This window comes from Podarcis filfolensis (assembly GCF_964270895.1).
Source record: "Podarcis filfolensis genome assembly, chromosome: W".
Lineage (NCBI taxonomy): Eukaryota > Metazoa > Chordata > Lepidosauria > Squamata > Lacertidae > Podarcis > Podarcis filfolensis.
In genome coordinates, this window is record NC_139619.1 from 36593716 (window position 1) to 36611483 (window position 17768).

The 17768-nt window shown below is 42.3% G+C and overlaps 1 protein-coding gene and 1 long non-coding RNA gene across 3 annotated transcripts in view; one reads left to right on the top strand and one right to left on the bottom strand.

Moving 5' to 3' along the window:
* Positions 1-17768, bottom strand: part of LOC310753909 — a 395356-nt gene that overhangs the window by 352930 nt on the left and 24658 nt on the right. The window lies entirely within an intron of this gene.
* Positions 1-17768, top strand: part of LOC310753899 (ras-related GTP-binding protein A-like) — a 48867-nt gene that overhangs the window by 17316 nt on the left and 13783 nt on the right. The window contains exons 2-5 of one of the 2 annotated variants that reach the window (XM_083595247.1): positions 12947-12980; positions 14939-15038; positions 16008-16074; positions 17695-17766. In XM_083595247.1, coding sequence (XP_083451373.1) covers positions 12954-12980; positions 14939-15038; positions 16008-16074; positions 17695-17766 — 266 coding nt within the window. In that variant the 5' untranslated portion in view covers positions 12947-12953. The remainder of the gene's footprint in view (positions 1-12946; positions 12981-14938; positions 15039-16007; positions 16075-17694; positions 17767-17768) is intronic. The other variant, XM_083595248.1, reaches the window with a different exon arrangement.

The window sequence follows — 17768 nt, forward strand, 5'->3', positions numbered from 1 at the left end:
AAAGGAGGCAACACATTCTTCTGGAAAGGTCTATCTGAGCAAGAACATTGAATACATGGGTAGGCTTCGCTATGAAAAACGACCTTGTGAAGCTCCTGTCAGAAGTCCCTCCTGGCATTAATGAGTGACTCTCAACCCTTCGAATAAAGCTCACAAAAAAACAACAGGCTACTATTATAAGTGCTTATGCACCAACGCTGGATGCCGATGAAGACATTAAAGAAAAATTTTACTCTCAGCTGGATACCATCCTATCAGAGACGCCTAAGGAAGATAAATTTATCCTCCAGGGTGATTTTAATGCAGGAGTTGGGCGAGATTTTGATCTGTGGCCTGGGACTATTGGGAAAGAAGGAGTTGGCAACAGCAACCAGAACGGAATCTTACTTTTGACGATATGTGCAGCGCACAACCTTGTTATTACCAACACACTCTTTTGACATAATTTTTTTTTTTTAACTTCATAGAGGCATCCTCGGTCAAACCACTGGCACCTCTTAGACTATGTTATTGTCCGTGCTAAAGATCGACATGATGTGCTCCTTACCAGAGCTATGATGGGCGCTGACGACTGCTGGACAGATCACCGACTAATACGCTTCATGATGGCTATCAAGATTATACCTCGACACAGGCTTCAAGGAAGGAAACCAAGGCACAAAATGAACACTCAAGCCCTTCAAGATCCCATTAAGCTGGATTGCTTCCAAACGATTCTTAAGGACCATCTACTTTCAGAATTCCCTGATAACATCGAGGAACACTGGACCAAACTAAAAATATCCATTATTGCAGCCTGTGAACAAACTATTGGATACCAAACCAAGAAACACCAGGACTGGTTTGATGAGAATGACATTGAGATTGAACGCATGATTGACAAGAAAGGGAAGACATTTCAGATCTAGCAAAGAGATAGAAACTGGGCCACCAAGAAAAAAACCTATGCCAATGCTAAGAACCAGAGAACTAAAAAACACCTGGTGGATAAAAAAAAGCTCAAGATATCCAGTACTTAGCCGACACTCATGATGCACAGAGTTTCTTTAAGGCCGCAAAGACCATCTATGGACCAATAAATCATGGCATATGCCCCCTATGCTCAGCAGATGGTACCACACTTCTAAAAGATAAATACCGTATTTTTCGCTCTCTAACACGCACCTGACCATAACACGCACGTAGTTTTTAGAGGAGGAAAACAAGAAAAAAAATATTCTGAATCAAATGTTGTACTAAACTATTTAATAAACAACCGGTATATCAGAATCATATTACAACCATGTAAAGTGAACAGCAGTCAACAGTGGCATTAAGAACCATCATCACTGTCATTAACAAATGAGGAGAGAATTTTAGGTTCGAGTACTCTTCTAGTCTTCTGTGAACCCCAAGAACTCATCAGTGCTAGAGTCAGAATTTATGAAGTTCAGCTGCTCACAATCACTGGCATCACTTTCTTCACCATCTTCATGTAAAATGCCATCTTCTTTTGCATCCAAACCATTGCTAATGCCACATTTTTTGAATGACTGTGCAACGATTTCCTCCTTCACCGAGTGCCATGATGTTTTCACCCATTCACAAACTTGAGTGATAGTGGGCCTCTTCATTCGTCCAGTAGGTGTCAGATCATGATTACCAGCAGCCATCCATTTGTCCATTAGAGACGCGGGTGGCGCTGTGGGTAAAAGCTCAGTGCCTAGGACTTGCCGATCGTATGGTCGGCAGTTGGAATCCCCGCGGCGGGGTGAGTTCCCGTCATTCGGTCCCAGCTCCTGCCCACCTAGCAGTTCGAAAGCACCCTTAAGTGCAAGTAGATAAATAGGTACCGCTTTATAGTGGGAAGGTAAACGGCGTTTCCATGTGCTGCGCTGGTGCAGGCTCGCCAGAGCAGCTTCGTCATGCTGGCCACGTGACCCGGAAGTGTCTTCAGACGGCGCCGGCTCCCGGCCTCTAGAGTGAGATGAGCGCACAACCCTAGAGTCGGTCACGACTGGCCCGTACGGGCAGGGGTACCTTTACCTTTTTATCCATTTGTTCCACTCTTCTCGCATAAAGACCTTAAATGGCTTGTTGATGGAAACGTCGAGAGGTTGCAACTGGCTGGTAAGACCTCCAGGAATTACAGCTAGATGAGTCTTCGCTTCTTTAAAGCACTTTTTTGTAGTTTCGCTAATATGTGCTCTAAACTGGTCCAGTACTAATAAGGCAGGTTTTTTCAAAAGCCCTCCAGGATGTTTGGACCACACTTTTTCAACCCATACTCTCATTCCATTTTCGTCCATCCATCCTTTCTCATGAACATGTACAACAATTCCTCATGGAATCACTTGTTTTGGAAATGTTTTCCTTTTGAAAATTAACATGGGTGGCAATTTGGTGCCGTCTGCACAGCAAGACAACACAACCGTGTAATGGGTTTTCTCATGTCCGGAGGTTTTCACAGCAATAGTTTTAGCACCTTTCAGATCAACAGTCCTATTAGATGGCACATCAAAGGTTAGCGGGACTTCATCCACATTCCCAATCTGGCCAATTTCAAATCCATTTCTCTTCCTAGCATCAATTACAAATTTATGAAAAGACAGAATCTTAGATTCATATTCTTCTGGCATTTTTTGTGCAATTCTAGTTTTCGTGCGCATAGCAAGGCCACATCGCTTCATAAATCTGTAGCACCATGATGGTGAGCCAGTAAAATCATGAATGCCTTTCTCTAAAGCAATGTGTTTGGCTTCATATATTATCATTTTTGTGGAGACTGTGAAGCCATTATTCCGGTGATGTGTGATCCATTCTTTCATGGCCACGTCCAACTGTGGCCACTTTGCAGCATGGCCACGAAAAGTGTGCTTATTTTTATCTGCTTTTTGCAGCTGATCCTCCTGTTTCCTCCAATCTCTTATCATTCTTTTTGTTGGAGGTGGCCCAAAATGTCTCTCTGCTGCTCTGTTTCCATGCTCTTTAGCATATTTTACTACCTCTAGTTTAAAAGGAATCTTATATGCTAGTCTTCTCTGCTTTATCATCCTTATCAGAACGGGGGAGGTTTTCTGCAAGAAAATACAGTTTTCTGCAAGAAAATGATGAAGGAACTGTCAGTAATGTATGGTATCTCCAATACAGTGATGAAGGAAGAGAGGGGGGGAGCTCACATTTCTCCTAGGCAAAGCAGCCAACTCCTATAGGCCTAGGTGCCTTTCCCCCCCATTAATATTTGAGGGAGTCATCCTCCCCCCATGCTGATGGGCACTGCCATTCATATAAGGTACCAGTGTGCATGCACTTTGTCTTGAGATCATTGCAGTCTGTGAGATGGGGCTTACCTGTACCTGCCCCCCCCCAATATTTTATTGAAGTTGGAAGAGGGAGGGAGAGCTCACATTTGTCCTAGGCAAAGCAGCCAACTCCTATGGGCCTAGGTGCCTTCACCCCCCCCATTAAATATTTGAGGGAGTCATCCCCCACCCCCCATTGTGGTATGTGAGGTGGGGCTTACCTGGCTGCCCCCCAATATTGTTTGAAGTTGGAAGAGGGAGGGAGGGAAGGAAGAGAGAGGGGGAACTCACATTTGTGCAGCTGCCTTGCCTCGAACGAGAGCAAAAAGAGGAGGAGGAGACGCAGGGACGCGAGCCTTGTAAGCCGCTTTGTTTGAATTTACCGGTGAGGTGCTGGGGGATGGACGGAAGGGGATGCCCTCTTCGTCCCTCCTTCTGGCTCATTGTAAAGAAAGCAGAGTAAGAGCCACTTACATGTGTGTAAGGGAGAGCCATAGAGCAGGCAGACACTGAGAAAGAGAGGCTGTCTTCCTTCTCCGACCTTGGCTTTTACACACGCTCAGCTGTTGCCGGCTTCCGAGCTGCCTCTCTTCTCCCACCTCGCCGAAAAGCCATAGAACAGGCAAGCAGGCAGACACGCTGCGCTCAGCTGTTGCCGGCTTCCCAGCGACGGAGGAGGAGAGGAGAGGCTGCCTAAAAGCCATAGAGCAGGCAAGCAGGCAGACACGCTGCGCTCAGCTGTTGCCGGCTTCCCAGCGACGGAGGAGGAGAGGCTGCCGAAAAGCCATAGAGCAGGCAAGCAGGCAAGAGCTATTGCCGGCTTCCCAGCAACGGAGGAAGAGAGGCTGCCGAAAAGCCAGCAAGAGCGGCTCCTTCCGCCTGCATTCGCTCCATAACGCGCACACACATTTCCCTTTATCTTTTTTGGGGGGGGACTGAGTGTTATGGTCCGAAAAGTACGGTAAACTATTGTACTGTGCTGGAAAGGACACTACCAACATCTCCTTAACCGCAGCTCCCCCATAGCTGCTGAGGTCCTCTCACAAATCCCACAAAAACAAATTAGAGATGAGCTTGCAGTATTTCCAAATCTGGGAGAGTTGTGTACAGCTATTAACCAAGTGAAAAACAACAAAGCCAGTGGACCTGATGAGATACCTGCTGAAATCTTCAAAGTGGGTGGAATTGAACTTACGCAACAACTTCACAAGCTCATCAAAAAAATCTGGGAAAGAGAAGCGATCCCAGCAGACTTCAGGGATGCCAAAATTATCAATCTCTTTAAAAAAGGTGACAGAACTGATTGCGGAAACTATCGAGGCATCTCTCTATTAGCTGTGGCCGGCAAAATTCTTGTAAGGATCTTAGCAAACCGTCTCTTAACAATATCCGAGGTGACCCTTCCTGAATCCCAAAATGGTTTTCGGCCTTCTAGGGGGACAGTGGACATGATTTTCACAGCTCGACAACTTCAGGAAAAATGCAGAGATCAAAACCAACCCCTGTATATGGCATTTCTTGATCTGACTAAGGCTTTCGACGCTGTAAATCGTAATGCCCTGTGGACTGTCCTTCTGAAAATTGGCTGCCCAGATGAATTTGTAAACTTTCGGCTCCTCCATGATAATATGACAGCAACAATCGTGGATAACAATGGCTCTCAAAGTGAACCATTCACAGTGGGATCAGGTGTTAAACAGGGTTGTGTTATTGACCCAACTCTATTCATTATTTTCATTGCCATGATCCTACACTTTGTCGAAGGGACATTCCCCACTGGGGTAGAAATCATATATCGAACAGATGGAAAGAAAGCTCTTCAATCTGAGCAGGCTGAAAGCAAAGAGTAAGGTTACTGTAACTTCCATCATAGAGCTTCAGTATGCTGATGACAATGTATTGTGTGCACACTCGGAAGGATGACCTCCAAACCATCCTAAATATCTTCACAGGAGCTTACGAAAAGCTTGGCCTGTTGTTCAACATCCAAAAAACCAAAGCGCTGCACCAATGAGTACAAAATAACCCCTCTGCAGCGCCACAAATCCAACTCAGTGGTGTAACATTGGAAAATGTCGATCACTTCTCCTACCTAGGCAGTTATCTTTCCACAAGGGCCAACATTGATGCCGAAATCCAGCATCGCCTGAGCTCTGCAACTGTGGCTTTCTCCCGATTGCAACTGCGGCTTTCTCCAACTTCTTGAAAGATTCCATCAACGGGGTCTCCGAAAAATTTTACACATCACTTGGGGAGACAGGCAAACTAATATCAGTGTACTAGATGAAGCAAAGATCACCAGTGTTGAAGCAATGATTCTTCAACATCAACTTCGTTAGACTGGTCATGTTGTGCCGATGCCTGATCATCATCTTCCAAAGCAACTACTCTATTCCAAACTTAAAAATGGAAAGCGTAATGCTGGTGGTCAACGAAAGAGGTTTAAAGACTGTCTCAAGGCAAATCTTTAAAAATGTAGTATAAACACCGACAACTGGGAAATGCCGGCCTGCGAGCGCTCCAGTTGGAGAATAGCCTTTACCAAAGGTGTCATGGACTTTGAAGACACTCAAACTCAGGACACAAGGGAGAAACGTGCTAAGAGGAAGGCACGCTTGGCAAATCCACACCATGATCAACTCCTGCCCAGGAACCAATGTCCCCACTGTGGAAGGACATGTGGGTCCAGAATTGGCCTCCACAGTCACTTACGGACTCATTGTTAAAACCGTGTTTATGGAAGACAATCTTACTCGGCTACGAGTGATCGCAGAAGAAAAGAAGAAGAAGAAGAGGATCTCAGTTCTGTAGTGCTTTTAAGACCGAGTTGTTTCACCAGTCCTAAGGTTGAGGGCAGCAATGGTTTTATTTTTCCCTTTCCCTTTCCCTTTCCCTTTCCCTTTCCCTTCCCCTTCCCCTTCCCCTTCCCCTTCCCCTTCCCCTTCCCTTTTTATTTTCTTCTCACTCTTTCCCTCTTCCTGTTGGTCCTTTCCCTCTTCCCCTTTTATCCTTCCCCTTGCTGGGCTAGTAGCTGGTAGTCAGGGTGCCTCAGTTATTGGAGTCGAATTGTCTTTTAATCTATCTATTTTATTGAATTTCTGATGTTGTACACTGCTCTGAGCCCACTTTGGTGAGGAGAGCAGCTTAAAAATCTAATAAACAATAAGAATTGTTGTTGTTGTTGTTGTTGTTGTTGAAAAAGGGCCAGGGCGAAGGCTGAAGCCCATTCTCCCCTTTCACTGTGGTACCAGTCCAGATTTGGCCCCCGTGGTGCTTTTCCCACAAGGAGGTCACAACTGCTGCCCTGCTGCAAGTCCCTGTGGCAATCTTGTGTTTCGCAGTCTCGATTTGCCCATAGAACTGATGGCATACTTGCATTCTTTTGCAATGCTAGAATATTGCTTTTCCTCAATTGCCTTATAACAGGACTAAGTGGTGGTTGCACCTGATTTTTAATGTGATGTCATATGCCTCAGAAACTTCTGATAATTCCCATTCCCACAGGCCATGAGATATACTTAATCAGAAGAGATCCCCTTTCATCAACAATCCTTGCACTTGCTCTTGTCCCTTTTTGATTGTCTGCACTGGGAGGGTGCAGAGGACCCGCAGTCACCCACCACAAGGGTGAGTGCGTAATGAGCCACTGTTTGAAATATCATGTGCATTCCATAGCTTTCCTGCAAAAGGAAGTCCTGCTCACCAACATTTTGGAGTTCCTTGAGAAGAGTTACAAGCACCTGCATGAGGGTGAGCTGTTAGACATGATATGCTTAGACTACCAAAGGGGTTTTTGATTAGAAACCTCACCAGACTACTGAGAGTAATCTTACCAGCCATGGGACCAAAGATTGGGCCCACTGGGGGATTACAAATTGGTCAAGCGACAGGAAATTGGAACAAATGGACAGTTCTCTCAGTGAAAGAAAGTGAGCAGTTGGGTCCCACAAGGATCAGAACTGCTATTATTTCATTTATTCATGCATGATCTGGAATTAGTGCTGAGCAGTATAGTGACTATGTTGGTAAACCAAATTCCGTGCTGGAGACTATTGAAAAAGGAACTGAAAATGAAATGGTCAGTATTGTAATGTCCCTGTACAGTTCTATAGTGTGGTCCCATTTGAAATACTGTGTACAGTTTTGGCATAGCTGGGGAAAGTGCAGAAGAGGGTGTTCTCGTTCTGTGTGGGATGGTCGTTTTCTTCCATGGAGTGTGTGGCATAGGGAGGGATGCACAGCGATGGAGATGGCAGACACATTTCTTGCGAGTCTGATCAGCCAAATCAACCCTGGTGATCAACAGGGTGATAGATGTGGCAACCAGATTGCTCTTACATCTAGAATTGGGCAACCAAACAATTAAGGGGTAACAGTGCTTTTCCTTTGAGAAAAGGCTGAAGAGCTTGGAAATGTTCAGTCTATAAAAGGTGACTAAGTGGGGAGCAGACATGATAGAGGTTTAAAAATTTAAGAAGATAAAGTGGATAGAGAGAACTTTTCGTCCCTCTCCCATAATACTGACCTCCGGGGCACCCAGTAAAAGGAAGTGCCACTTTACTCCATGAGAGATTAAACTGTGGAGTTAACTGCATGAAGATTTAGTGATGGCCACAGGAAAAAAATAAAAATATTATTTGGACAAAAATTCTGGCCCACTGGTCTTATGCACCCCTTTAGAATTAACTTTGGGAAATTATTCCAATAAAAGAGACCACTCCAATATATAGAGCTTTCTTAGTGACATTATTGAGCAATTGCACAGAAAGGTAGAGACAGAGACACTGCATTAAAGCTGATCATTTAACATTTTCCTGTATAATTTTATATACGTTTGTGTCAAGAGAAAGGCGAAATGGATAGAACTAGCAGGATACACACAGGTGAAGGGAGAAGTGAGAAAGTCAGAGCTTGGGTTGGATATTAAAAAACTATAATTTAAACATTTACTTAACAGTCACAAAGATCAAATGTGCACAACTTTCTTTTGCAGAGGTTGCTCTGCAATTAACTATCAGCCTCATGCAGCCTTCTCCTCTGTCTGTCCACATGCTCATCATATGGAGACCTGAAAGCATAATGCAGAGAATTATATGCTGAACTTACATTCTTCATTCCTCCTTTCATAACAACTTTTCCTAAACATTTGTCTTATCTTTTAGGAAGATATTTCCGGCTTTAGGTGCCACCATAACACTAATGTTTCAAAAAAGATAACAACAGAGCATTATTGACAACTGGAAAAGGCACTTCAGGTGTGGTGTGGTGGTTATGAGTGGTGGACTCATAATCTGGTGAGCTGGGTTCGCTTCTCCGCTCCTCCACATGCAGCTGCTGGGTGACCTTGGGCTAGTCACAGTTCTCTCTGAAGTCTCTCAGCCCCACCCACCTCACAGGGTGTCTGTTGTGGGGGAGGAAGGGAAAGGAGATTGTGAGATGCTTTGAGACTGCATGTGGAGGAGCGGGGAAGCGAACCCTGCTCCCCAGATTACGAGTCCACCGCTCTTAACCACTACACCGCGCTGGCTCAAAAACTTAATAGATGCCAGCTATACATAACCTTTAGCTTAAAAAATAGCAACAATATCTATCTAATGGAACAGTGCAGTGTACTAGCTAGTGTCATAGACTCATAAACTCATAGAGCTGGAAGAGACCACAAGGGCCATCTAGTCTAACCCCCTGTCATCCTGGAACACACAAGCAAAGCACTCCTGACAGATGGCCAGCCAGCCTCCACTTAAAAATCTCCAAAGAAGGAGACTCCACCACTCTCCAAGGTGGAGTATTCCACTGTCCAACAGCCCTTACTGTCAGAAAGTTGTTCTTAATGTTTAGGTGGAATCCCTTTTCCCATAGTTTGAATCCATTATTCTGCATCCTAGTCTCTAGAACAGCAGAAAACAATCTTGCTCCCTCTTCAACATGACATCCCTTCAAATATTTAAACATGGCTATCATGTCACCCCTTAATCTTCTCTTCTCTAGACTAAACAAATCCAGCTCCCTAAATCTCTCCTCATAGGGCTTGGATCCCAGACCTTTTACATTTTGGTCACCCTCCTCTGGACATGCTCCAGCTTGACAATAACCTCCTTCAACTGTGGTGCCCAGAACTGGACACAGTATTTCAGATGTGGTCTGTCCAACCAGAATAGTGTGGTAGCATTCCTTCGCTTGATCCAGACACTATACTCCTATTGATGCAGCCCAGAATCGCATTGGCGTTCTTAGCTGCCACATCACACTGTTGACTCATGTTCAGCTTGTGGTCGACTAAGACTCCCAGATCCCTTTCACAGGTACTGTTGTCAAGCCAAGTGTCCCCCAACTCTGCATTTCATTTTTTCTATCCAGGTGTAGTATCTTACATTTCTCCCTATTGAACCCCATATTGTTGGTTTTGGCCCAGCTCTCTAGGCTATTCAGGTCATTTTGAATTCTGACCCTGTCCTCTGGTGTATTAGCAATCCCTCCCAGTTTGGTGTTATCTGCAAATTTGATTAGCATGCCCTCTATTCCATCATCCAAATCATTTATAAAAATACTGAATAGCACCAGGCCCAGGACAGAACCTTGTGGAACCCCACTAGTCATTTCTTTCCAGGATGAAAATGAGCCACTGATGAGCACTCTTTGGGTTCAGCCCATCTACCAATTACAAATCCACCTAACAGTAGCTTTGTCTAGCCCACATTTTACTAGCTTTTTTGCGATAATATCATGGAGGATCTTTTCAAAGGCCTTACTGAAGTCAAGGTAAGCTGGTACAAGGGAAAGCAGGATTGTAATTACCGTAAAAATTACTGATCACTTTGGATCAGCAGTCTCAACCTAACCCACTACGTGGAGAGAGCCACGTGTTCCTTTGGAAGACAAGTGGAATACAGTGTGATATACTGACAGCTGCTTTAAAAGAAGTTACTGTAACTTAAAATCCAGTACAGTGGTACCTCGCGTTCTTAACCTGAAGCGGTTCTTAACCTTAACTTTGAAAGATATACAGGAAATGAATAATGAAATGAATGGAAATTGCTGGAAATATCATAGACCTCAAGGGACCTTCTTCCATTTATGATGGATCTGTGAAAAGACCAAAAAGTTTTGAAGGAAAGTTCATTTAGCAATGCAAAAAAAGTACCCCCCCCTAAATTTGCCTTGGACCCCCAAACTATGCTGTTGGGAATGACTCCTTCAGCTGTGGTGAAATCGTCAGTGGAACTATTTAGTTATATGACCACAGCAGTCAGAGTGTGTTGGCTAACATACGGAAATCTGACATATGTCCTGAAATAGATGCATGGAAAGAGAAACTATCAGAATATGCAGTAATGGCAAAACTCGCCCATTTAGTAAATAATAGACCCATGGAGGAACATCAACAAAACTTGGAATCTTTATAATTTGTATGCAACTTAACAGAACTGTAACAAAATGAACATCTGTATGGATTTGTATAATAGACCTTAGGTTACAAAAATATTTTCTGTTTAAAAATAGAAGCTTTGTGTGTATATGATAAAGAAAGAAATATATAGTAGAAGAAATCTTTTCTGTCTGATCTAGAAATGAAATCATATTTTTTAATAATTTTGCTTTAGATTTTTATAATCATATATGGTATTTCTCCAATAGCACACTATCTAGAATTGGAAATATTTAGTACACTAACCTTCGTTTAACTCTTGATAAATGTCAGCCTGCTGAGTTATTTTGTACCATTGTGATTCAATGTTATATTTGCACTCAGTACTTTGTAGATTTTGAATCTGTGAACTGTTATATTCCACAGGTTGGTATAATACAGCAAAATCCAAACACATAGTTTTCATCATCATGGCAGGGATGGTCCTTTTCCATAGAATTCTTATTCATGGAGTTGGTTTTTCTATCCTGCTTTCTGTACTTTAAGGAGTCTCAAAGTGGCTAAAAATCTCCTTTCCCTTCCACCCCCAGAACAGACACCTTGCGAAATAGGTGGGGCTGAGAGAGTTCAGAGAGAAGTGTGACTGGCCCAAGGTCACCCAGCAGACTGCATGTGGAGGAGCGGGGAAGCGAACCCGGCTCACCAGATTAGAGTCCACCGCTCTTAACCACTACACCACACAAACGTACCTCTTAAAACTCTGGAGCAAGCTGTTCAGTTCAGCCTCATAGTGATACTGATTTGCGGAGGGAAGGTTGGTGATGAGCAAGATCTGTTCCCATTTCCCAACACAGAGACCATAGAGCAGTTTCTTTTGGGGCCTGAACCTGCAGAGCGTTTCTGTTCAGAATTTCCGTGGCAGAAATTGGCCAAGTGCCTTTATAAACATTCAGCTTCTCAAATAGAACTCCATCACGAAACTTTCAGGTGTAGCTGTTGGAAGTGGAGGGCAGAGAAGGTGCTAGTCCTTACCTCCCTCCTCCCAGCCCCATGATCAGTTGCCCAATAGGCTGAATTTCAGGGCTTTTGTATGTAAAGGGCAAGCTTGTTCTTTACTTGTTTAGACTTTTTAAACTTGGGAACAGATATTTGGCTCCATGACCAAAATGACCAAAAGGGTCAGCTTCTAGCGGACTGGAAAGATGATGATTGTACTTCCCCTACCCTCAGCCCTAACTCCGTTGAGTATTTTTTGTTATGAGACTGAGCATTTGGGGCTTATGCTGCAGCATTCTTGTCTGGGGGCTTGGTGGAAAAACAGAAAAGTGACCCTCACCTAACTCTCCAATGCCCTTCAACAAGAATGCTGTAGGAAATATTGCTAAGCCCAAAGGGAGGCAAGAATTTGCTTCAGTTCACCCTGTTAATGGGAGAGCAAAGCCTATGCCTGTGTCATTCTCAATCAGTCTGCTTTCAGGACTGATTTTAGAACCCTCTTACATCAGGCCACATGGTCACTGGAGGTGGCCCCATCATGCAGACTTGACTATCCACCCAGCGACCATCTTTTTTCTTTTATTCTTATACAGTGGTACCTCGGGTTACATACACTTCAGGTTACATATGCTTCAGGTTACAGACTCCGCTAACCCAGAAATAATGCTTCAGGTTAAGAACTTTGCTTCAGGATGAGAACAGAAATTGTGCACTGGGGGCGCGGCGGCAGCAGGAGGCCCCATTAGCTAAAGTGGTGCTTCAGGTTAAGAACAGTTTCAGGTTAAGAATGGACCTCCAGAACGAATTAAGTATGTAATCAGAGGTACCACTGTATTATTATTATTAGGGATAGGGATAGGAGATAGGGATAGGGTTATCGTCATCATCATCATCTTACGTCACTGGCTGAGGGACTGCTGTTCTTGCCTCACCTTTTCCACACCAGGTGACTTCAATAATATTATTATTATTATTATTAATAATAATAATAATACAGTGGTACCTCAGGTTACAGACGCTTCAGGTTACATAGTCCGCTAACCCAGAAATAGTACCTTGGGTTAAGAATTTTTCTTCAGGATGAGAACAGAAATCATGCTGTGGCAGCGGGAGGCCCCATTAACTAAAGTGGTACCTCAGGTTAAGAACAGCTTCAGGTTAAGTACGGACCTCCAGAACGAATAAAGTTCTTAACCCGAGGTACCACTGTAATAAAGTTGATAATGTGTGGGGTCATATTATATTATTAGTGTTATATTATATTGTTATATTATTATAAAATATATATTTTTTCCCCTTGCAGGCGTGTGATGCCAAACTCAGCCATGAAGAAGAAGGTGAGGGCTGTAGTTTCTCTCGGCCTGCTGCTTATACAGTTAAACCTCGAATCCCAAACGCCTCCATTTTGGAACGTTTTGGCTCCCAAACGCCAAAAAAACCCGGAAGGAAATGCTCTGGTTTTCGGAAGCCGGACATCTGACAGGAAGGAAGGCTAAAAATCAATGTTTTTTTACAAGCAACAACAAAGAAATGAGATTTTTTTTATTTAAATCAGATTTTTTTTTATTTAAATTGGGTTTTTAAAGTGAAATGCTTTTGGAGGAAAAAATATTTCTCAAGGTTTTCTCTTTTCAGTTACACTCTAGTGCAAAGGCTGTTCATCAGGGAATAAGGATTTGTTTAAAGATTTTCACGTGGGCTAAAACTCAGTTTTTAAAAAAGAAATAAATTAAGGGGCACTCTCATTTTGACTCCAGAAAACCACCATTTTATAGTTCAAATGGGGGGAAATAAATACAGGAAGGATTTGTTTAAAGTTTTTCATGTGTGTTAAAACTCAGTCTTAAGTGTTTTTTTTTATTTTTAAAAAATTGTTTAAGCGCATCAGTTAACAAACATGGATACATATGCAATCCTGTTTTTGTTTCGGCAAAATAAATTGTTTCAATTGCTATGAAGGAAATGATGTTTTTTCTCCTTCCAATCAAGTACAGCAAAAAAACTTTGTCTAAATATAAGTAGTTGACTTATTAAATCTCACCATCATTTCATAGTTATCAGTCACCTTTGAGATAACTGTATATCAAATTCACCCTGGATATAACTATGAAAACTAGACTGAAAATATATTATTCCAAAAAGGAAACCTTCTTCCGGTTGTCAATATTAAGACGATGCCAACAAAAAAGGGATGTAAAAAAGGGATTTTATTATTCCAAAAATGAACATTAATTGTCTATATTCAGAGGATGCCCGCAAGAGCCTAGGACTTGCCAATCAGAAGGTTGGCGGTTCGAATTCCCGCGACGGGGTGAGCTCCCGTTGCTCGGTCCCTGCTCCTGCCAACCTAGCAGTTCGAAAGCGCGTCAAAGTGCAAGTAAATAAATAGGTACTGCTCCGGCGGGAAGGTCAACGGCGTTTCCGTGCGCTGCTCTGGTTCGCCAGAAGCGGTTTAGTCATGCTGGCCACATGACCCGGAAGCTGTACACTGGCTACCTCGGCCAATAAAGCGAGATGAGCGGCGCAACCCAAGAGTCAGTCACGACTGGACCTAATGGTCAGGGGCTCCTTTACCTTTTTATTATTCCAAAAAGAAATGCTTCTTCTGGTTGTCAGTATTAGGAGGATGCCTACAAGCCTGAACCTTTCTGTAAAAAATCCAACAAAAAACAGGATTTAAATCAAGTCTTACTGACTTGTGGTTTCAATCGTGATTTAAATTGTGGCGCTATAATGTTCTCGTTTTAGTGAAATAAATTGTTTCGTTAGGAAGGAAATAATTCTTTTTCTCCTTCCAATCAAGGACAGCAGAAAAGTGGTCCAAATAGAAGCTGTTAACTGATGAAACCTCACCATAATTTCAGAATTTCAGAGGATGCCAGCAAGGGTGAAGCTTTCTGAAAAAACAAAAAGTGTTTAAATCAAGTCTTACTGATGAGTGATTTAAAAGTTGTGATTTAAAACGATTTGATTTAAATTAAATCCACCCTCAATAATAAATAATTTTGTTATTTATAAACCACCCATCTGGCTGGGTTTCCCCAGCCACTCTGGGCGCCTCCCAACAGAATAATAATAATAGTAATAATAGTAATAACCCTATCCTTAATCCCTAACCCTAATAATAATAATAACAACAACCCTATCCCTAATCCCTATCAATAACAACAACAACCCTATCCCTAATCCTTATCCCTAATAATAATAATAATAACCATATCCCTAACTCCTGTCCCTCTCTCTCTAAACCCTAACAACAACAACAATAGTCTTCTTATTTATTCTTCCTCCCCAGGTTCTCCTGATGGGCAAGAGCGGCTCCGGAAAGACCAGCATGAGGTCCATCATCTTTGCCAACTACATCGCCCGCGACACCCGCCGACTGGGCGCCACAAGTAAGACGAAGGGTGCTGGGTAGAGATAGGGGTGGGGTGGGAAATGGGCAGGGCGGAACCAGGTTTTATTACAGTTTTCCCCAAAATTCATTTGATTTAATTCGATTTCAAGTGAATTAAATTTCATTCAAATTCGTTCAATTTAATAGCACAAATTCATTCGATTTCATTCAAGTTAATTCAATTTCTTGTTATTGTTATTACTATTACTACTACTACTACTACTACTACTACTATTACTACTACTAAGAACATTGCAACCTTCGCTGTCGCTTGCTCATCTCAGTCTGTCAAGAGAAACTATTATTATTATTATTATTATTATTATGAAAAGAACTGTGCCAGAATAATAAAAAGAAGGACGAGCTTTTTCTTCTTTTTCATTTCATTCTTATTATTCAAGTTCATTCTTCTGCGTCTTCTGGTGCTGATGTTCTTGGCCAAATGATAATGAAAATAACGATTATGTTAGGAATAATAATCTCATTTTCTTCTTCTTTTTCTCTTCTTCCCTCCTCCTCCTCCTCCTCCTTCTTCAGCTCGTTCTTATTACTGTATTCAAGCTCATTCTTCTTCTGGTGCTGCTGTTCTTGGGCAAATGGTGATGATGATGATAATGGTAATGGTAATAATAGGAATAGGAATAATAATCTCATCTTCTTTTTCAGCTCATTCTTATTCAAGCTCATTCTCATTTATTCTGTTCCAAATGATGATGAAAATAACGATAATAATAGGAATAATAATCTCTTCTTCCTCTTCCTCTTTTTTCCAGCTCGTTCTTCTTCAAGCTCATTCTTTTTCTGATGCTGCTGTTCTTGGCCAAATGATGATGAAAATAATGATAATAATAGGAATAATAATCTATTATTATTATTCTTCAACTTGTTCTTCTTATTCAAGCTCATTCTTCTTCTGGTGTTGCTGATAATAATAATCATCATCATCATCTCATTTTCCCCCTTGCAGTCGATGTGGAGCACTCACACGTCCGCTTCCTGGGCAACCTGGTCCTCAACCTCTGGGACTGCGGCGGGTAAGTACCTCTTGCCCCCCCCTCGCCAAGTCAAAAGGTACCCCCAGCGGTCATCCAGTCTGACCCGCCACCAGGCAGGAATCTTGGCACAAGCAGCCAGGACAGACAGCCGCCCAGCCTCCACTTGAAATCCAGTCAATGGAAATTGCCATTTAAACCCCTCGTCCAGTTCGAATCCCAATTTAAATTAGCCAGACTTCCCTAAACAAGGCTGCCTTCAGATGTCTGGAGAAACCCAGCCGGATGGGCGGGATATAAATAAAATTATTATTAATATTATTATTTAAATCAAATCATGATCTAGATCACTAGTCAGTAAGGAATTAAATCCTTTTTTACCGAAAGGTTCAACCTTGCTGGCTTCCTCTTAATATGGACAAGCAGAGGGAAGTTTCCTTTTTGGAAGAATAAAATCCCGGGTTTGGTTTTTTACAAGACGACTCAGCCTTGCTGGCCTCCTCTGAATATCGACAAGCAGAGAAACGTTTTCTTTCTGGAGTCCTCAATTTCCAGAGTAGTTTTTACACTGATATCCTGGGTGGATTTGATTTAAATCTCCATTTCAATTCACCATTTAAATCCTTGTTCTTTATGACTTGATTTAAATCCAATTGAAATGTTCCGCCTTGCTGACACCCTGGCACCCTCTGAATAGGGACAATACTTTTTGAAATCAAAAAATCCTTTTTTTTTTCCACAGAAAGGTTCAGCCTTGCCGTTATCCTCCTAATATTGACCATCAGAGGAAGGTTTCCTTTTGGGAATAATAAAAATCCATTATTATTATTTTTACGGAAAGATTCAGCCTTGCTGGCATCCTCTTCATGTTCACAACATAGGCTTCATTTATTTACTCTTATTTTTTACCACTCTATCCCAAATTTCCCTTTTCCTTCTCCTCTTAGATTGAAAGACGTCATTATGACATTAGGTTGAGGTTTCATAAGTGAGCCATTTCCAGCTGGTTTTAATACAAAAAATTGCATGAAATGGCCTCAATTTCATCACCATTTGCTCACCAGTGTGGGAAACTGGTAATGAAATGGCATGAAATTGCATTAGTCGGTTCCCCAGCATGGAAAATCAATAAATAATAATAATAATAATAATAATAAGAAGAAGAAGAAGAAGAAGAAGAAGTTTTATTTGTATCCCGCTCTCCCCGGCTGAGACCGGTCAAACCTGTTTTTAATTGGCATAGAATTGAAATTTGAAACTGTTTTTTTAACTGGGATAAAATTGACTTTCTCAGGCAGGACACCTTCAGCAGCCAGCAGGACAGCATTGCCCACCTCCTTTTCCAGAATGCTTTCCTGGAAAGGCAACCTGGCCCAACTCTTTCCCCAGAATGCTTTGCTGGAGAGGCAAAAAAAAAATCATTTTATTTTTTTAAGAAAAGAAAGGTTCAGCCTTGCTGGCATCCTCCTAATATTGAAAAGTGGAGGAAGTTTTCATTTTCGGAATGTTTTACAGAAAGGTTCAGCCTCGCTGTCATCCGCTGAATATTGACAAGCGGTGAAAGTTTTCCTTTTTGGAATAATTTACAGTCTTGCTGAATATTGACACCCGGAGGAAGATTTCCTTTTTTTGCAATAATAAAAATCCCTTTTTCACTGAAAGGTTTGGCCCTGCCAGCACCATATGGACAACTAGTAAGATAGTCAGAAGAAGAAGCGCAGCAGCGAGAGGAAGGT